Source organism: Streptopelia decaocto, assembly GCF_964273445.1.
Source record: "Streptopelia decaocto genome assembly, chromosome: 20".
Classification (NCBI taxonomy): Eukaryota; Metazoa; Chordata; class Aves; order Columbiformes; family Columbidae; genus Streptopelia; species Streptopelia decaocto.
The window spans coordinates 7,289,040-7,309,090 of NC_138675.1; the positions used below are offsets into that span (position 1 = coordinate 7,289,040).

Genomic DNA, 20,051 nt, shown 5'->3' on the forward strand with positions numbered 1-20,051 from the left:
AAACTCCCAGCAAATATTATGGTGAGCCTTGGTTTAATCAGGGCTTTCTCAGGCAGTTGCACTTTCATGCTCCTAACAGGAAAAATAAGCTGGGTTTAAAAGCTTGAGCCCCAGCAGCACCTGCTGAGGCTGCGGCGGCTTTGGCACCAGCTCCCCTTTGCATTAGTGCATTTCCTGGTGTCTCGGGCCCTTTCCCAGCACTGGGCAGCTCTGGCTGCTCCTCCTCTGCGTGGCCAAGGGTGCAGACCCGCTCATTCACACGCCCTCCAGAAACGTCGTTGTACGAAAACGCAATGGAAGTTATTCAGCTAATGTACTTTAATAACCCAACTGGGGGGCCTCTCTGCGCTGCAGACAGTATAATAATTTTTAAAATATTAGCTGTCATCTGCGATCAGTCCTGGAGAGGCAGAGGAACTCGGCACACAGCTCCGCCGAGGCCACTAATTCATCAGCCCCCGACCCATGAAGAGAAGCAATGTGGAGCTCAGAGGCAGAGGGAGAGCCCTTAGTACCCCAGCCCCCCTGATTACAGTGCCCTGGGGGGGGTCTGATGTCCCTCAGCCCCACAGGAAGCGGGGGTGACAGGGGGGACCCCACGGCGGGACGGACGGCACTCGCCCCCACGGGGCCGCAAGGCCTTTCCCCTTCCCACGGAGTGAAACGCAACCACACTTTGTCAGTTCTGCTCAGCAAGTTTAACTGATCAACGGTGAGTAAAAAGTATTAAAAAAATCTCCTGAAAATTGCTTCAGTGTGTGCAAAACTCAGCATAGAATATAAAATACTTCAGAAATATTCTGCAGAATCAGATCTGTAACTCAAGTTAAAAAATAAAGACTCCAACATGCCTAAAAATACAGTAACGCTTAGCAAAAATAAAGACATCCTGCAGGCACAACGCATGGCTACAACACGTTGGGCTCTCCCCGGTTTGTGCCACACGGCACCACCAGCACCCACAGCAACGCCCGGGGACCCCGACGGGCGGCCAGAGCTCCCGGCGCGGGGAGGGGACCGGAGGGGACAGGGCTCATCACGGCCCCGGCAGAGAGACACGGGCACGCCGAGGCGCACAGCCGGCGCGGGGACCGGCCCCGGTGCCCCGGGCTCACTGGTAGAGCACCTTGACGCAGAAGGTTTCCTCGTTCTTGTCCTCGTGGTCGTTGATGTGGATGAGGATCTCCTCCTCGCCCGCCGCCCGGCTGGGCGCGAAGCGCAGCCCGATGGTGTACACCTCCCCGCCGGCCACCTGCAGCAGCGCCGGGGAGCTGGCACGGGCCCGAGTGCCAGGACGGGGGGCTGGGGGGCGGCAGCGTGGGGACGTACCTGGAAGGAATCCTCCTTGAACTGCAGCAGGTCGGGGCGGTTGGTGCTCAGGAAGTAGAGCCGGGGCGAGGGGTAGGGGTTGGTGTAGGTGATGCGCTTGTTGCAGCCTCTCCCGCCGCCGGCGGGCAGCGAGATCTCGAACGCCTGCGGGGGGAGCACGGGCCGTGGGGGGCGGCACAGACCGCGGGGGCAAAGGAACAGCGGGGTCTCCCCCACAGTGGCCATGGCCTCCTGCACGGCACGTCGATCTGGGGCACGTTGCCACGTCCCTCCCGCCACAGCCACGTTTGATCTCTGCCCACAGGTACAAAGGAACCGCGTCCAAGTGAGCGCGTCCTGCCACCCGCGCCTCCGTAGAAGCGAGGACAGCTGCCCAGAGGGCCGGGGAGGGCACCGGCCGGCTCATCCTGCAGCTCATTAACGGATTCTGCGGGCAGAGCCGCGGTGCGCGCTCCGGTGACGCCCCGCGGCCGTGCAGGCAGCCTGGCACATGGGGGACATGGAGGCAGCGGTTTAAACACCGATCTGAACCTCCCCCGGTACAGAGTGCTCAGGGAAACATCTTTAAAAGGAACACGTTAGCCAGGAAATGTAGTTTTAACTCCGAGGCAAGGCCTCTGCCGGCACAGCGCTACGGGAAAGCAGCGCTGCAGCCGTAATTTCCCAACCAGGGGTATGTCAGAGCTGACACCCCTCAGCACAGGACTGCCCCCAAAACACCGGAGAGACATTCACCACAGTCTCCAGGGAGGTTATTCAGGCACCAGAGGACCAAATCTGTTCTGGAGTGACAAGTGTCACAAACACAAAGCAGCAGGAGACAGCCCCGGGTTACCGGGCAGACCGCGAGCGCCGCCCCAGCGCCGCCACCGCGAGAGCCGCCGTACCTTGGAGATGAGCGGCTGCCGGCAGGCCAGGCACAGCAGCCAGGAGGACAGCAGCTGGTGGGACTCCACGTCCACCAGGTTGAGGTAGATGAAGCGGCTGCCCGCGCGCCGCGGCCGCACGCCGATGCGCAGCTCCTGGGCGCCGCTGGCGGGGAGGACGAAGGCGCCGTCCGGGTCCACCTGCGGAAACCAGCACCAGGAGCTGCAGCCATGACAGCCAACAGCCGTGGCCCGTCGCAGCTCCACAACGGCCAGCTCGGAGCATAAACCGGACCCGGCTGCTCCTAACGCCCCGCATGCCAAAGCCACCACTACCGAACCCCAGCTACGCCGAGTTGTGTAGGGAACGAGAAGCTGCTCGGGGAGAGGCAGCTGCCCCTGTCCCCTCGACGGCTGCACCCAGGGACACTTTTTCCTTTGTTTACGGGACAGTGATGAAGTTTTTGTGCCACTTATTATTCACTTTTGCAATTACGGCCGAATGAATTCTAAAGAAATTGTTAGTCTTCACATGGTCTCATTAATGCAGATAATTTGCCCTCTGGGGTTTCACGCCGATGATCCTGCACATGACAGCTCTCATCAAAAGATAATTACGGCAAGCGCTTTACGCAGTGAGCTGCTCGCCATCCGAGGGGCCGCCCTGCCCGCGCCGGGGTCTCCCCGCGGTTACCTGCAGCTCGTGGGGGTGGGAGGCGAAGGCGCGCACCCTGCGCGGGGCCGCGGTGCCGCGCAGCAGCAGGGACAGGCGGGACAGCTGCCCGGCCGTGCAGCCCACGTCCAGCCGCTGCAGCGAGTGCACGTAGAACTGCCAGATCTGCACCGGCGCCGCCAGCCAGGCGTCCCTGCGGCACAGACAGACCGACGGGGCTCACCGACCGGGTCCCGGCTCGCTCCCACCTGCTCCCACAGCACCACTGACACAGAGGCAGCCCAGCTGGCCCAGGAGGCATCAGCCTGCACACCAGAGATGCGCCGGCCGGGGATTATTTAGAGGAAAAGACAACGATGTAAAACCCAGAGCCGCAAGCGTTTTGCGCAGCTGGCTCCGAGCACCCTCCTGGCCGGGCCCGGAGCCGCGAGCAAGGCCGGGCGGGGTGAGCGCGGCCGGGCGGGGTGAGCGCCTCCCGCCCGCCGCGCGCGGGGGTCTCGGTGACCACTTTTGGGGTCCTGCTACTTACATATAAATAGCAACAAAGAACTTTTTGATCTGCGGGCTTGGTCCTCCGGCTACTTTCAAGAAGATGTCCTGCGGCTCCCCGGGCCCCTGCGTGCAGAAGAGAGCGCGGCCCAGCAGTTAACCTCGAGATCAAACCGGCTAATGAGGGCTCCAGGGCTTCCTTCCATAAAGGAAAAACCCGCCATCAACCCACTTACAAAAGCAGATGCTTTCAGCATCTAGTTAAGCTATGTTATTAAGTTATTATACAGCTTGGCTGAGCTCTTCCAGTATTTTTAATTACAAAAGAGGATACAAACAACTATCGCATTCCAGGTCTGCATCTGTAATCAAATTTTGGCAAATTTTCCCCAAGTTTTCTAACAAGCCCTAATCCAATTACCATACTAACGTGTTTCTGCAATGGCAATTAGCAACTACCCTTCGTCACCATCTGCACACATGTGCCCAAGTCTATTTTTCCTTTGCACATCCCCCAGCTGCAAAGCAAGCCCAGGAAAGCCAGCCCGTGCTGGGCATCACCAAACGGGCTGCGCGGGGAGGGATGCAGGCCGGTGCTTAGGCTTGGCCTAAAGAGCCCCCAGCCCAGCACAGCCACCCAGCACCAGGAAGGTCCGTCTCTTCTATGGACATAGAGCTGCTTTTCCCCGGCATTTTAACCGTCTTGTGTTTGCTGGGGAGCACAAGCAACCGCAGGCTGCTGCACGGCGCGATACGGCGCAACGTTCAGCTTCAACCGCAAAAACGATGCGGCTGCTTTTAATTGGGAATAAAGGGCAATTCTGGCTCCATCGCTGCCAGGGTTTCACTGCCACAGGCTGATAAACGGGGTGCAAGGCATTTGCTGACAAAACAACCACAGCAGAAGGACACAAAGGACAGACAGACGCCGAAGCATCACCAGTACCATATTTTTGGTTTCGCAAATGATGTCAGGGTCGCTGCAGCGAACAAACATCTGGGGTTCCCCGCCCGGCATCCCCAGCGGCGCGCCTGCGGAGGAGAGACCGGCGTGAAGCCACATCCAGCATTTTCTCTTTGCGCTCGCAACCTGCACCCGCACGGCACAGACCAGGACGCCTCATGTCAGGCTGCCAGCAACCGCACGGGCGTGCTGGTGCGGGGAACCGAGGATAAAATTAACGCAGGCAAGCTGACAGAGGGCAAGCGAGGAGCTCGAGGCTGTGAAAGGGCGAGGAAGCAGAGCTGAGCACGGCCAGAAGGCTCCTGTGAGCCGCGGCAGCCGGCGACGGGCTCACCGGGGAGCGTGTGCCAGGGGGGCAGCCGGATGGTCTTCTTCAGGAAGGTGAGCTCCGGGTGGTAGAAGCGGAAGGTCTGGTCCACGACGTGGGGCTGCGGCTCCACGGTCACGTGCAGGAGCGCGATGGGCTTCCCCCCGCTCACCTGGAAGGAGACCTGGCCGGGGAGAGGGACGGGGCTCGGCAAGAGCGACACTGCTCCTCCCGCAGCCCCTCGAGCGGCGCCCTCGCCGGCCCCCTCACCTGGATGTGCTTTGTCTGCCCGGCCCCGCTCTTCCCCAGGGAGCAGGCGGCCGTGTTGGCACCGGCACCCAGCCCCGCCGGCCCCTGTGGGTGCGAGAGCGGGCTATGGCACCGCCACGGCGGTGCAGGGCCCTGTGCTGGCCAACACGGCCGAGGGAAACCCTTCAATGAGGAACAGCTTCCAACGGGGCTGCGCTCACCTGCGCTGCGATGACGGCAGGGTCTGCGGAGAAGGTCTGGTATTTGAAGGGGATGCGGACGGTCTCGTTGGGGCGCAGGTACACCTGAGGCCTGAGGTCATCGCGGAGGTGGAACATCTCCTCCTCCACCGGCGAGACGCTCTGCGTCAGCTCCTTGAAGTGCCGCCACTCCCGCGGGTCCAGTATGACACTGGGAGAGCGAGAGCAGAGGTGCTGGTGAGGACCGGTCAGGAGCCAGCGCCACCCGGCACCGCCCCACAAGCACAGGGGACACCCCGCTGCAGCCCCACCTGAGCTCGGGGTGGTCGATCTCGATGGTGACAGTGTGCTGGACGCCGTAGGGGTTCTTCAGGGAGAACTCGAAGAACTCTGCAGTGCCCAGCACGGCGTGCACGGTGCGGGTGGCGGCGATGGCCTGGCTGAGCACCCGCGAGATGCTCTCGCCCTTGGTGTGCTCCCGGTAGGCGGCCACCAGCTGCAGGTCCCGGGCACGTTGCTCCTGCCAGCCCTGCCGGGTGGGGACCGAAGGGACCGTGAGCCTGGAGCCACCACAGCACCCCCAGCCCGGTGTCCCCCTCCTCACCAAGAGCTGGGGCGTCCTCCCACCGCCGGCGTCCTCCTGCTGCCGCACCAGCGCCATGCGCCGCAGCTTGCGCCGGCGGGCGGCCGCGGCCTCGCTGGAGACGGCCGGGGGGACCGGCCTGGGCTCCGGCCGGCGGCTGCACAGCGCGGACGCCAGCTCTCCATCCACCTCGGCCAGCCTGCGTGCCCGCGACACCCGCCCACCTGCGGGACATCACCATGGCACCGCCGCGGACACGGCCAGCGCAGCCCCCGCGGTGCCACGGGGCTGCCAACATGGACCCGCGCAGAGGGCCGGCGCGAGCCCGGGCCGCAGGACTCACCGGCGGCGGAGCTCAGGGAGAACCGGCTGCCGGTGCCGTCTGGGACCGCGCAGGAGCGGGACGGGCGTGGGGACGGCGGCTGCTCCGGCGTGTCCTCGCACGGGTGCCCTGGCGGGAGCGGAGACGGGTAGGTAAGCAGAAACCATTTCCACCACTGTAAAATCTACTGTGAAATCCACCCCCACTGCAGCTCTTTACAGACAATTCTAAAAAGCAGGAGCAGTAGCTGTTCGCTGACGATGCTGCTCCCTCCAGAGCCTGTTGCCGTTACCACCGCACACCGGGACAGCGGCACCAAGAGCACGGCGCCATCCCAGGCGATTCACCACCCAGCCCCAGCCAGCGCCCGCTTCCATTCCGGTGCTCTCCATCTCCATCCCCGGCACTGCCACCGGCACCGCCGCACCTCCCCACTCCTGCTGCGATTCCGCTCCCGCAAAGGCCGTGCCCAGAGCCGGACGAGGCTGTAAAGCCACCGGGATGTACCCAGCCTAGAAACCCCATCCCCGTCCTTACAGGGCACTGCGCTTTTCAATATTGGCTTTAACAACAGTACTTTGACATTCAAAAAGAAGAGAACAAGAGGGAAAACAAACGGCAGTGGAGAAGCGGCTGCGTCCTGGGCAGCACCTCTGCCTCCCCCCGCCCTTCTGTGGGCGCAAGTCAAACCCCTCCCCAGGTTGTCCTTCCCAGGAGCTTATCGTCCCCTCGCAGGCAAAGCACGGAAACGATGATGTACGGTATCTCATAATGGAGCTAATCTTTCTTCTGGAGATAAGATTTGAAACCTGGAGTCACTGAACGTTTATAAGACGGTGAATTAAATATATAAAATAAAAGCACCCAGCGGGTTCTGGGAAGAAAAGGTTCCTACAAGCGTGGGTTTTTTTCGGGTACGGCCTCGCGCGTGCTGCACAAGCTCCAGGCCGCTCGCTCGCACCCAACCTACGCGCCCCCGGCCCCCCCGGCGCTGTGCAGCACCAAACCCTTGGCTGGCGCGGGCAGCGGCTCTTACCGACGTTGGCCAGGCAGAGGTGGAGGCGGCCCCGGGTGGCCACGCGGACTCCGAGGGGCCGCAGGGCACCGTGCCGCAGCGCCTCCCGGCCCAGCTCGGGCGCCTCCGGCTCGTACTCAGTCGTGGCCACCTCCAGCTCGTGGTGGGTCCTGACGGCCGCCCGGCCCTGGCGCAGCAGGGGCTGCGGACAAGGCGAGGACAGAAATGTGTCACCGGGGAGCCGGTCTGGGGTGGAAGGGGCAGGTAAGGAGGTCTTTGCGTGTCTGAGGTCTGGGGGTTTGGCCCCAGAATACTGCAGCGGTTCAGGGAAGTGGAAGTTAATGTTTTGCCATTGCTTTGGAGAAGATGACAAACCCTACAATTAGGGGCTCGTCGGGTTGACATCGGTCTTGGTTACACAGGGGGGCTGACAGCAACTCGATTACTAAAGACACGAGGATAAGGCAACGGCATCTCAATGCGGGGACAAGGGGAAGGCGCCCGCAGGCCGAGCGGGTCCTGAGCCTGGCAGCAAAGAGCCGCGGCTCGACCGGTACCTCCAGCCTGAGGGCAGCGGAGCCCACGAGGAGCAGGGAGTCTCCGTCCCAGACGTCGATCTGGAGGCTGTGCTGGGCCAGGTAGCGCAGGAACCAGCGCTGCTCCCCGGCGCGCAGGAACGCCGGATCCACCAGGTACCTGAGCTGCCAGCCCGGCGGCCCTGCCGAACGGGGCAGCGTCACGGGCACGGAGCCCCCGCGCACCGGCACTCCGGAGAACCTGCCTGCGCGCTCACCCTGCGCTTAATCAGCCTGTCTGCCAATTAGTGAGGTGCGAGGTCCTCCGGACCGGCACCTTCCCACTGAAATGCTCTGTACAGACCCCTCTCCATTAACAGCTCTACGTGGAGAAGGAGCCTTATCAGCCCAATGTGGTTGGGGTCTCTTGGGACCAGAGTTTAATAAGACAGAAAGAAACAAGAAGCATTCAGCTCGCTCTGGGCTCTCTGCTCTCACCTGTCACCATTATTGGGTTTTGGGTTTTTTTAAAATACATTTAACTGCAGTGGGAGTCGGCAACCTCAGCATCTGAACTGCATCACCAAGGACTGCTGCTGCTCTACTTCAAACGCTGGACACTTTGAACGTGTTTCATGCACAAACTAGCAGGTTTGCTCTTAGAGCAGACACCGCCCGCTGAGGCGAGCCCAAATCCGACTGATGGAAAAGCTGCACGAGGAGCCTAAGCCAGAGCTCACCGGTGCTGAGGGTCCCGTCCTTGTTCACCCGGAGCAGGAGCTGCGCCGCGGTCCCGCCGTCCATGCCGAGCAGCTGCAGGCGCGGCGTGGTGACGGGGGGGAAGCGGTAGAACTGGAAGGTGAGGAAGATGGTCCTCGGCCATGTCCCCTCCTCGCTGTCCCGGGCGTCCCTTGAGCAAGAGAGGGGCTTGATGAGCTCCCCAGCGCCACCTCCCAGCCCGAGCTCCTCGCGTGTTGGGCACCCGCTGGGAGGCAGAAGGACAGGAGAAGATCAGCAGCATCACAAGTGTTTGGACTTCCCTGAAGAGAGCAGGCATGTGGTTTGCCTTGGCTTTCCAAAAAGCCTCATCATCCCAGCTGCCTCCTGCCACGTGTGTGATGGAGGAGCCCAAAGGCAGCGTTTTACCTTCGCACACCCTCGGGAACACCGCGAGCAGGGCCCTCCAGCCAAACCCACCCCCCACGGCCAACTTCCTCTACACTACACATGTTTATGGAGAAACCCAGCATTAAGGAGCTTTTACATCACCTTGGGGCTAATGGACACAACCAAAATGGAATATGATGTACAAGTGCCCAGAAAGGGCAAGAGCAGCATCACAGAGCTCCCGGGGCATCACCTCCACAGCAGGTGCTGGGGGAAGCGGCACCTTTGCAAGGACTTCTCCTGCTCAAGCATGAGGGCTTAGGGGGGATTTTGGGAGGACTCTCCCCAGGAGAGCCCTCGGATCCACTGCAGAAGGTACCACGGGGATCCGCCATCCCACCTGCCGAAGGCCAGGAGCTGCAGGGTTACTTCGTTGCCTTGCAGAGGGTCGGCTTCCTCCAGCTGCAGGCTGAAGCTGCCCGGCTCCGCCGGCTCCGAGATCTCCACCGGCTCCCCGTTGCGGTCCAGGATGTCGGGGAAGCCGGCGGCGTGCAGGCGCGCCAGGAACGCGCGGGACAGCGGCGCGTGGGAGCTGGCGAGAAACGGGGCTCAGGGGCGCGGAGGCGGCCGCGGGGAACCCCGAGGGGCCGGTGACAGGGACGGGAGCCCGGGAAGGGCGGGAGCGTCACCTGCCTGCCTGCAGCCCCACGGCGGCCATGGGCACCTGCAGCGGGGTGAAGGGCAGCGCCCGCAGCTGGTCACCGGCACAGGGCTCGGCGTCCGGCGAGCCCAGGTCGGCTTCCAGGTGAGTGATGGCTCCATCCTGCCAAGAGCTGCGGCCACGTGGCACCGGGGACCGGCCCCTGTCCCGCGGTGGGGACGGGAGCTGGGACACCGGGAGCTGGAAGGAGAACAGGGAGAGTGAGCAGCCCCCAAGCACCCCCCTGCAGAACCCCAGGCCAGCCGAATCGGCACCCCTCCCGCTCAATCACCCCTCCCGCTCAATCACCCCTCCCGCTGAACGGCTCAGACGCCGCGTGCTCCGGCATGGGAAGTGGGAGCTCGAGGGCTCGTCCTTCTGCTCCATGTTTCGCTGCTGCACCTGCCCTGCCAAGGGGAGGGACGAGAAAACGCAGCAGGAAGATCAAACTGCTTAACGTGGTCTTATGAAGCATTTTGTTTCATCAAAAACGTTTGCATGCATTGATCCCTGCATCGAGATATTCAAAAGCATAAGAGGGATTTTTAGCATCCATAGCTCGATTTAAACGCCGGTAGCGGGATGTGCCCCCGTACGCCGCCGCCCGTCACCGTGTGCGCTGGCACGTGGCACTTACCCCCGGTCCCTGCGGCGATGCCGCCACGCACGGTGGGGCTGGCGGACCTGCGGACAGGGACGGGAGATACTCAAGCGCAGCCGCCACCCCCCGACATCGCACCCACAGCTGCGCCCTCCCCAGCCAGCCCCCACCTGCCCTTCCAAACCCGGGGTGCCGCCGGCTCAGCGGGGCGCTGGCTGCCTCCCAACCGCTCCTTCGGGTTATTTTTCCACTAAGCCCCTTGCCCGGGGCAGGGACACGGCACATCTCCCGCGCCATGCGCTGCCACCTCTGCCGTACGCGGCAGCTGCTCCGTCGCCAGCCGAGCCGCGGCTCCCCGGGGCCCACGGTGCTGCCCACGTGGGATGCTTAATGAGACATGGAAGTTTAGAACACTTAAGGTTTCTCCATTATTTCTTGTCACTCCCTTCATCTGTTCATGCATTTGTGCCCCCAAACAGTGGGAGCTTTGCTGTGTTTCTGTTTGGCTGCTCCTGTCCCGCTGGCACAGCTGAGCTCCCCGAGCGCGGCTCCCCTGGAGCAGAGCAGGCACAGATGTTCTATCTCTGCACCCACGGGATGCCAAAAACCTTATTTCGCTTTCACCACCAGATATTCCAGCTATTTCACGCTGACTGCCGCACAAAGGGAAGTGCCCTGTGTCCCGCTCTTCTCAAACCCCGTTCTCTCAGCTGGGATGGCTTTGGCCGGTGTCAAAGAGACGACGGGCAGACCCATCGGCAGCACCGGCAGCCGAGCCAACAGAAGATGCGCTCAGCCTCCGCTGGCCAAAAGGACCAGATGGTGTCACATTTTCCAACAGAGCGCTACACCAAGTTAACAGAATGCTGTGCGCGGCAGCTCGGCTGCAGGCTGGCTCTCCCGCGCGGCTGCTCACCTCGCGGCACAGCGCCGGGACCAGCGCCGAGCCGCCCGGCTCCCCCCCTGCCGCCAGCCCCCCGGATCCCCACACTCAGCCCCGGTGTCCTGGACGGCGCCTGGGAAACCTCCTGGAGCTGCAGCCGGGAGGCAGCGCCGCTGAGCGGAGCCTGACCCAGAGCTCCCCAGCCCCATTGCACCTGTGGGGGTCTCTGCTCCGAAGCCCCTCGCACCAGCAGACCCGGCAGAACGGCCGATGCTGGGAGCCGGGACTCGCTGCGGCACAGCCGCGGTGCCGCTGCCATCTCGTGGCAGTCACGGCAGCACCGGAGCGGCAGCAGTGCCCACGCTGCACCCACCACCAGCACCACCCTGACCCGCCAGCCGGATCACCGGCTCACCGGAGACAGATAAGCTCATAAAACACTGAAACGCCACGAGGCACCTGCAGCATCGCACCGAGACCGCACGGGACCTGAGAGCCGAGTTCAGCTCGACAGAAACTCGCTTCGCTCCTGTAATTCACAAACTAGCTCACTGGAGCTCAAAGTCGTGTTTTTCTCCCGAGCAGACACCAGTGCCACACTATATTTTAAATGTCAGCGATCTGGAAAACACTCACTCAGCGACGGCGTGGGAGGCTTCTCCAACCTGTCCCTGTCTTTACGTAGGATCTGTGCAGCAGTTACAAGATGTTCTTCCGAATCAGTGGAAACATGGAATTGGACAGTCCCAGACTCCACGTGCTTCCCCTGAAATTGGAAACAAAATGCTTTCAGACAGCGAGCTGCGCGCAGGCCCCTCCGCCTCCGAGGGACGATGCCCGTGCCCTGCAGCCAGATAAACCGCGGCGTGTGCCGGAGGCGGCCTGGCACGTCAGCGGCTTTCGGCAGAGCCTCTACGGCCAGCCTGCCCAGCAGCCCTTACCTGGCGGGAGCCGCGGCCGCCCGGGGGGGTCCGGTACACCAGGGCTTGGCAGGGGCCGCGGCGGGGGCCGCCTCGCAGGGGCAGCTCCACCTGCGCCTCCCCGGCTCCGGGAACGGGGCTCCAGACGGCCCAACGCACCGAGCGCATGTCAGCGGCCTCACCGCGAGCCTGGGGGGGAAGAGGGGAGCAGGGTGAGCTCCAGCACCCACCGCGAGCCTGGGGGGGAAGAGGGGAGCAGGGTGAGCTCCAGCACCCACCGCGAGCCTGGGGGGGAAGAGGGGAGCAGGGTGAGCTCCAGCACCCACCGCGGGCCTGGGGGGGAAGAGGGGAGCAGGGTGAGCTCCAGCACCCCCACCTCGCCGGAGCCGGGTTCTGATCTGCCGCAGCGCCCCACGCCCGCGGCGCAGACACCGCTCCCCTGCCACCTGCTCCGCAGCCGTTCCCTTTCCCAGCGCCTTATTTCTCTTTGGCACCCATTTCCCCCCGCAGCCCCACCTTCCCGCTCCCACCCCTCCGCAGGCTCCGAGGAGCACCAGGAGCGCTCCCTCCAGGTAACTGCACCTGATCGCCTCTGTGCTATGGATCTGCATCATATAGTGCTGATGTAACACAAACGCACGATATAACGCCCCTCAAAGCACAGGCTTTCTGTCTCCTGTGTATGTTCAGCACACGCAGGCTGAGGCAGGGACACCAGCACCCACACCGCTGAGCCCACACTCACACCGCTGCATTAAGGGATATACGTTATAAGCAATACGTATGTTTGACCCCCAAAAGGCAGCGTAAAGGCTCCCACTTACCCACAGCGTCCCCCTCACCCGGGCAGAGCTGCAGAGCAAACCCAGACCCGCCAGCGCCCGCAATCACCTGCACAGGCTGCTAATTAGGGCAGAGCAAGCGGCTTTGGGATTATCGGCTCTGCCGCCCCAGCTTCCCGGCACCGCCAACGCTTCCATCTGCACCAGGAGCCCCGATCCCCGCGGGTCCCGGGGTTTCAGCTGTTTACGGGTTAAACCCAACACCGAATTTCTGACAGCAAAGCTCAGCTTCTCCTGCCCCTCAACACAAACCGCTCTGGCCTGTCCCACTCCACAAACATCTGCTTTCCCCCAGTTCTGCTCCGGACAGCTCCAGGGAGACAGACACTCGCTGCACTTGCAACGAGCATCTCAGACGATGATTCCGGCCCCTAACGAACCTCCGACCATCGATCCGGCCACTGGAGGGGTAATGAAGGGGAGGACTGAACACTAAGGGGAGGACTGAACACTAAGTACAGCTAAGCTGTACAGCTAAGCTGGGTTTAACCTGCAGAAAGGTTAAACTCAGTTCCATGTAAATGACCGGTAAGTAGGTGCTAACGAGCATGGTCTCTGCAGTCAATAGAGACTTGTCCTGGCTTTAAGGTCTGGACAACAGGCTGAAGCTCCAGAAACACCTCAGCATTCAGGAGAAAATAAAAAAGCCAGAGAGATTTCTTTAGAATTTAGCATTTACGCTGAAAAGTTAAAGTCTTTTATAAAACAAAAAAAGAGCTAAAATTTTCCAAATTTTCCTGCAGGACCACTGCAGGCTATGCTTCTCCGTGTACACAGTGGAGAAATACAACCACATGTAATTAAATGACTCAGTAAGCCCTTTGCAGGGTATTTTGTGCAGCGCTGCAGAAAACACCTGGACATCTCGTTGGCCCTTCGTGTGGCACCGCGGCCACGCAGCGAGGAGCCGCTGAGCCTGGGGGGCGGGCGGGGGTCTCTATGAGGGGAGCCGCTGAGCCTGGGGGCGGGCAGGGGTCTCTATGAGGGGAGCCGCTGCGCCTGGGGGCGGGCAGGGGTCTCTATGAGGGGAGCCGCTGCGCCTGGGGGCGGGCAGGGGTCTCTATGAGGGGAGCCGCTGAGCCTGGGGGCGGGCAGGGGTCTCTATGAGGGGAGCCGCTGAGCCTGGGGGCGGGCAGGGGTCTCTATGAGGGGAGCCGCTGCGCCTGGGGGCGGGCGGGGGTCTCTATGAGGGGAGCCGCTGAGCCTGGGGGCGGGCGGGGGTCTCTATGAGGGGAGCCGCTGCGCCTGGGGGCGGGCAGGGGTCTCTATGAGGGGAGCCGCTGCGCCTGGGGGCGGGCAGGGGTCTCTATGAGGGGAGCCGCTGAGCCTGGGGGGCGGGCGGGGGTCTCTATGAGGGGAGCCGCTGAGCCTGGGGGCGGGCGGGGGTCTCTATGAGGGGAGCCGCTGAGCCTGGGGGCGGGCGGGGGTCTCTATGAGGGGAGCCGCTGCGCCTGGGGGCGGGCGGGGGTCTCTATGAGGGGAGCCGCTGCGCCTGGGGGGCGGGCGGGGGTCTCTATGAGGGGAGCCGCTGTGTCGGGGGGCGGGCGGGGGTCTCCGTGGGGTAGATGGGGTCCCATACCCCGCCGTACCTTCCCAGCGGCTCTCCCCGCGGCGCAGCACACGTACTCGAGCAGGAAGCAGACCCCGAACGCCGGGTGAGGGACCATCTCGTCCAGGTGGATGCGGCTCCTCAGGACCAGCGCTTGACCCGCAGCCCTGCACGGGGACGGAGACGCGGCTGTGGGCAGCGCCGAGCGGGACGGACGCGGCACCGGCGGGTCCCCTTACCTGGCTGTGGAGCCGGGCACCCCCGCGCAGCTGCCCTGCGCCGCCTCCGGCACCAGCACGGCCACCTGCGGCGCCTGGACGAAGCACAGGCCGTTGTGGACGCCGACGTGCAGCCGCCGCTCCCGAACCGCCAGCCCGTCGCCGTCCGGCGCCGCGTTGGCCTGCAACGGGCAGACAAAGGACTCGCCGGCAGCCCCCGAGCGCTGCCGGCCCTGGAGAGCCCAACCGCCCTGAGCGCCGCGGCACCTCACCCCCACACCTCCCACGGCAGAGCAAACCCAAACTCCGCTTTAGTGTCCAGATGATCAAAACAGACCCGACACAGAGCACCCGTGTGCTGACCCAGCAGAAGGCTGCGCAGCAAAAAATCAGATTCCAAGTGAAACAAATACACGAGCGCCATTTATCTGAACTCCTCCTCTCCACCTGTAACCGAAGCGCCGGCACCGGTGCTGGTGCCTGCGCTGTCCCTGCCGTGGCCACCGCGGCGGTACCTGCAGTAAGCGGTCGCTGTTCAGCAGGTCCAGCAGCTCCTCCTCGAACTCCTCCAGGGACGGGTGCAGCCGCACCGACAGCCGCTCCAGGTAGCGCGGCACCGGGCGCAGCAGCCGCGGCCTCTGCAGGCGGTCACCTGCGGGACCAGCAGCACCGGGACTCTGCTCTGGAGACTCGCTTGGCTTCCCATGAGCAGTTACCCCCCAGAAACGGTCAGTTAGAGTGCTTAGCATAGGGTGTTCCAGACAGCAGGATGAGCATAATTCAGCCACAGAACAGAGGGTACTTTTTACCCTCTCAGTCCTCAGATCACATCATTCTAGCTCGAACAGCAAGGCTGCTGCCCACAGGGAAAGATTAACGAGGGCTGGGAGTGCAAGAGCTCGTCCCCTGAGCCTGCCAGACCCCAGCAATCCGGAGCCCACCCACCACGGGGGACTCTGAACCAGCTGCACAGGCTCCCAAGTCTCTGCTGAGCAGCTGTAATTAACCGCACCATCATTTATCGCTAACAGCTTCCCAGGAGCAAAGCAATTAAAGGAAGAGCAGAGCAGAGCCACTCTGACGTCCGTCAGGATGAGCAATGGACACAAGGGCTGCAGCAGCCCTCTCGCCAAGGGGCAGCGCTGCAGAGAACCCGGAGCGCCCCAAAACCGCCCAGCCCTGCCCGCAGCCCCCGGGACCCGCTGCGGGCAGGAGGGCGCAGGCAGAGGAAGGAGCCCCTACCCGTGTCCCCGTGAGCCGGCAGCAAGCCAGGAACGTCCTGCAGCCCGGACATCAGGAGGTTTTCGGGAAGGAGGTGGAATATCATCTCCAGGGGCTGGTGGGGCTTCAGGGAGTACTGCAAGTGGCTCTTCTCCATCATCGTCAGGTATTTGTTCTCTAAAGAGAAAGCACCCCAAGATGTCCAAAACTGGGGCAGACAGCCTTGCAGCGCTGCTGTTGAAGGAATCGTTACCGCAAACACAGGTATTGGGAGCAAATAAAACCTCGTTTTGCCCGGCCAGGATCCCCAGCTGGCAGCGAGGAACGGGCAGTTAGTGCCACCAGGGCACGGGCCACGCGTCGTGCCGACCGACGCACGACGCTCGTCTGGATGAGAGGCCACGGGAAGGCGCGAGGCGCGATGTCTGCTGCCTCTTACTTTCCAGGGGGTCCTGGAAGCGCGGGTGCAGCAAGGCGCGTGGCGTCCCGTGGTACAGCTTCAGCCTGAGAGCAAAGAGCACGCGCAGCGGTCAGGGAAGCCACCCCGAGGCACATTCCATCTTCACAGGCTCCGCTCAGGAGCAAGAGACCACCCGCGGCAAAGCCCCTCTCCTTTGGGGCAAGGCCGGGCACCGCTCGAGCCCATCGCTGCTCCCCAGCCGTGCAGAACTCCAGGGTTCTACGCGCTGGCTTTGTTTCCGCAGCCCCAGGACCATGCTTTGTGCTCCGTGCACATTCCAACCCAACTCCCAGCACGCCCCATCACCCAGTGGGGGGACCTACGTTCTGTCCTCGACAGCCAGGCCCGCAGGCTCCGACCCGCTGCCGAAGAGCGGGATGAGCCCAAAGCCGCAGGAGAGATGCCGAGAGCCCCCGTCCTCTTTCCCTGCCACCGCCACCACTTCCACGACCACGGTGATGCCGGGGTGGTTCAGGGAGGTGTGGAAGTAAACAGTCTGGGATGGGAACAGAGAGACAAAAGGCGTTTCAGAGCTGGTGGCAGCTCCAGACAGAGCAGAACCTGTTGCATGTTCAGCCAGCAGCGCAGCCACATCACCCACTGAATCTTCCAGACAGCAGCTGGTGGCAACCGGCCTCCGGCACCCCTCGGAAATCGCAACCCCCTTCAATCTCAAACATCAACTTCTTACATTTATTTTTTGTTGGCAACACCAGTTCGCCAAAGTAACTCAGAGGCTGCAGAGCCTGTAAGAAGAGCCTGTGGCACGGTGTGAGCCCCCGGGCGCTGGGAACCCTCCTGCCGCGGGAGGGGCTGCGACACAGGTCACCTCCCCGGGACAGGATTTAAAGCTGGGTTAATCTTTCTATTAAAAACTCATTAGTGCAGTGTCCCAGGGAAAACGCTTCCCGTAATCACAGGCTGTCAGGAAGGCATAACAGAGAGAGACATTACTGCAACAGCCCAGTGAAATAAATCATTATTCTATTATCTTTTATTGCAAAACATTGAAATAATGACCGCTGGCTGCAGATCGATGCCTTGCCTTGCAAAGACACAGAGAGCCCGTGCAGCAGGTCCTCTGCAAAGCAAAAAGCTCATCGCTCCCCAGGCTGGGGGGATTTTCTCCACGCCTTTCAAAAATAGCAGGGGCGGGCAGTGATTAGAACACTGGGGGAAGAAACGCGCATTAGCGCCCTTCAGATAACACTGCCTGTTCGAACAAACGACGGAGCGCGGCGTTCACCTGTGCTGCACTGGAGGAGGTGGAAGAAAAAGCTACCAAAACGTGACACCTTGGTTGTCACCCACACCGCAGGGCAGCGGGATGTCCCCAGGAAGGGACACCGCAGCTTGCGGGAGCGATGGCAGCGGCTCTGGCACAGTTTGGCTCCCATGCCAGAGCAGCGCTGTGCCGGCAGAGGCTGCTCTGTCCCTTCCCGTCCCCTCCACTGCTGAGGCAACACCGCGCTCTGCCGCCGGCTGCAGGCACCGCAGGCACCCAACCGCCATCACCAGCCCCAACAACCGCCGCGGAGCCCGATAACAGGATAGGGCCCGGGGAGCTCCCGGGGGTGCCGGACGGGACAAGGGCTCGCTGCTGCTGCTGCTGCCTGCGTGCAGGACAAACTACAGCGGGCAGGGCCGGCCGGACAGACAGACAATGCGTCAGAGCTTGTGCAGGCTCCGCGCCCACCAGAGCAAACCAGCACCAAAGGAGAGCAGCTCCAGGCTGAACTCCAGCAAAAACAGCTGTTTCCCTTTGTGCATTAAAAACCTCCCTGCTGGGACTGAGCTCCCGCAGCTCCAGCAGCCTCCCCGGCATCGCCGCCCCTCGCGCCTCCCCCGGCGCGGCGGGCGCTGTCCCAAAGCCAGCGGTACAGACCCTGCCCGCCGGGCCCGGCTCCCACCTCGTTGAAAGCCGCCCTGGGCGGGCGCAGCGCGGCAACGCGGGCAGCTCGGCGGCCGCTCCTCCACGTCCTCCCGAAGAAGTGGTGGTGGGTGGCATCGAAAAGGGACAGGCGCAGCTGGTACTCGGCTCCCTGCAAGGCACGACAGGCTCCGCTCAGGGACACAGCAGCTCCGCAGCCCCAAAGCTGCAGAAAACACTTCAGGACGAGAGCACGAGCAATTCCTGTTTTCTGACGCCCAGACCAGGCACGTGGCTGTGAACAGCTTTGTGCAGCAGCAGAGAACCTTTCCAAAAGCCAGAGGTTGAACAAGCAAAGCAAGAGTGCGGAAACTGAGTATTGAGCATATAATGAAGAGTTAGCAGACTTATAAAGTGCTACACACGTATTTTAATTTTAAAATGCTTACCTAACTTAAAAAATAATTAAACACAAACTCCCACTTGCAGGTAAAAACACATGGGATTGAGACACGGGGTTGATTTGTGTTTCTGGGAGATCTCTGGTTAGTTCTCACCAAAACAAATAACTTTTGAAAACCTCCACCTTGACGGGCTTTGGCACAGCCCGGTGGCGCCGCAGAGGGCGCCGGGCGGACCCCGAGCGGCACCGCGGGGGGCGCCGGGCAGACCCCGAGCGGCACCGCGGGGGGCGCCGGGCAGACCCCGAGCGGCACCGCGGGGGGCGCCGGGCAGACCCCGAGCGGCACCGCGGGGGGCGCCGGGCAGACCCCGAGCGGCACCGCGGAGGGCGCCGGGCAGACCCCGAGCGGCACCGCGGAGGGCGCCGGGCAGACGCCGAGCGGCACCGCGGAGGGCGCCGGGCAGACGCCGAGCGGCACCGCGGAGGGCGCCGGGCAGACCCCGAGCGGCACCGCGGGGGGCGCCGGGCAGACCCCGAGCGGCACCGCGGGGGGCGCCGGGCAGACCCCGAGCGCGGGCCCAGCGGCCGCCCGGCCGGGCTCTCCTCCCCGTACCTGGGTGAGCGCGGCCCCTTCCAGGCGCCGCAGGACGCAGCGGAACGCGGCGGAGCGCGGCAGGCGAGCCCGTCTGCGCTGGCCGTGGGGAGGAACGGCGAGGTTCTGCAGGAACACCCGCTCCCACTCGCTCATCTCGCTCCCCGAAGGTCGCGCCTCCCTGCGGCGCTGGCTAGGGCGAGCACTGGGCTGGAAAACAGGAGGAAACGCGTGTTCCCGAACACGCTCCGGGCCGCGGCGCTGTGCACGGACAACCCGGCGGGACGCGGGGCGCCCGCCCCGCACCGCGAGGGGCAGCGCTCCCCGGAGCGGGAGCTCAGCACTGCACCCGCGGGCTCTCCCGGGGTACGGCGGGACCGCAGCGGGCCGAGCCCAGCCCCCCCAGCCGCGGACACGCGTGTGTGCACGGACACCCGTGGCGCACGTACCGAGTCCCGTGCACACATGTGCACGTAGCCAGAGCCCACGTGCGCACACACGTACAGCGGCCACGCCCGTGCGCACGTGCACACACACCCGTGGCACCGGGACCGGCCGTGCTGCGCGAGACCAGGCCCGCCTGCGCGCCCACCCGCGCCGCCCCACGGCGCTGCGGGCAGGGCAGGACCGGAGCGCCGGGCCCTATCGATACCCACCGGGGCTGCATGTCCGCCGCAGGGCAAAGCCCCGGCGGGCGCGGCGGACAGCTCAGGGCCCGCGCAGCACGGCAGGACCCACACGACCCGCCCAGCCCGCCGCACCGACCCCCGCGCACGCACCGTGCCCGGACGACATCTTCTCGGGCCCGACCAACTCCGCGCCAGGCCGGGGGGGGGAGAGGGATGCGCCAGCGCCGCTCACCACCCCGCCGCCCACGCTCAACACCGTCACACTGCCGGAGAGCGGTGAAAAAGACAGAGAAAAGATCCCAGAGCGGTGCGGGACTCGGCGGCGGAAGCGGTGGCGGCGGCGGAGGCCGTCCCCCCCCGCGCGGGTGGTCGCGCCCGGCTCAGCATCGGGTTACTAGGGCGATGGTGCCGCACCGGGGGGGGCGGGGCTTCGCCGCTGGGCCCGACCGGCGCTGCAGCCAATGGGGGTGGTGCTGACCGCCTGACATTTGCATACGTAGGGATTGGCGGGGGGCGCGGCCAATCGGCGGCGGGCGGGGAGGGG

At 63.6% G+C, this 20,051-nt stretch overlaps 1 protein-coding gene across 5 annotated transcripts; it reads right to left on the reverse strand.

Annotated features, from left to right (window-relative positions):
* Positions 1 to 681: 681 nt before the first annotated feature.
* Positions 682 to 19,832, reverse strand: NPHP4 (nephrocystin 4). 5 transcript variants are annotated; one of them, XM_082070062.1, is made up of 29 exons: positions 19,658 to 19,832; positions 18,900 to 19,088; positions 17,924 to 18,055; positions 16,337 to 16,509; positions 15,993 to 16,057; positions 15,575 to 15,730; positions 14,848 to 14,984; positions 14,354 to 14,514; positions 14,155 to 14,281; positions 11,745 to 11,912; positions 11,440 to 11,569; positions 9,957 to 10,003; positions 9,309 to 9,520; positions 9,020 to 9,211; positions 8,253 to 8,422; positions 7,555 to 7,715; positions 7,019 to 7,199; positions 6,004 to 6,111; positions 5,682 to 5,884; positions 5,389 to 5,606; positions 5,099 to 5,288; positions 4,899 to 4,982; positions 4,656 to 4,812; positions 4,304 to 4,389; positions 3,398 to 3,483; positions 2,890 to 3,061; positions 2,217 to 2,396; positions 1,330 to 1,473; positions 978 to 1,252 (listed from the first exon to the last, which is right to left on the reverse strand). In XM_082070062.1, the coding sequence occupies exons 2-29, from the start codon at positions 19,032 to 19,034 to the stop codon at positions 1,112 to 1,114; spliced, it is 4,116 nt and encodes a 1,371-aa protein (XP_081926188.1). In that variant the 5' UTR covers positions 19,035 to 19,088; positions 19,658 to 19,832; the 3' UTR covers positions 978 to 1,111. The 5 variants fall into 5 exon arrangements, with proteins under 5 accessions (XP_081926186.1, XP_081926184.1, XP_081926185.1 ...); XM_082070060.1 differs by having other exon boundaries at positions 682 to 1,473; positions 4,656 to 4,800; XM_082070058.1 differs by having other exon boundaries at positions 682 to 1,473.
* Positions 19,833 to 20,051: the final 219 nt, after the last annotated feature.

Bases quoted from the DNA above. Each gene is read 5' to 3' on its own strand.
- NPHP4 (XM_082070058.1), bottom strand. From the start codon at position 19,034: ATGAGCGAGTGGGAGCGGGTGTTCCTGCAGAACCTCGCCGTTCCTCCC. The intron at 16,058-16,336 runs GTAGGTCCCCCC...CTTTGCTCTCAG, and splicing joins CTGGCTGTCGAGGACAGAAC to GCTGAAGCTGTACCACGGGA. The intron at 8,423-9,019 runs GTGGGATGGCGG...CTCTTGCTCAAG, and splicing joins CAGCTCCTGGCCTTCGGCAG to GGACGCCCGGGACAGCGAGG.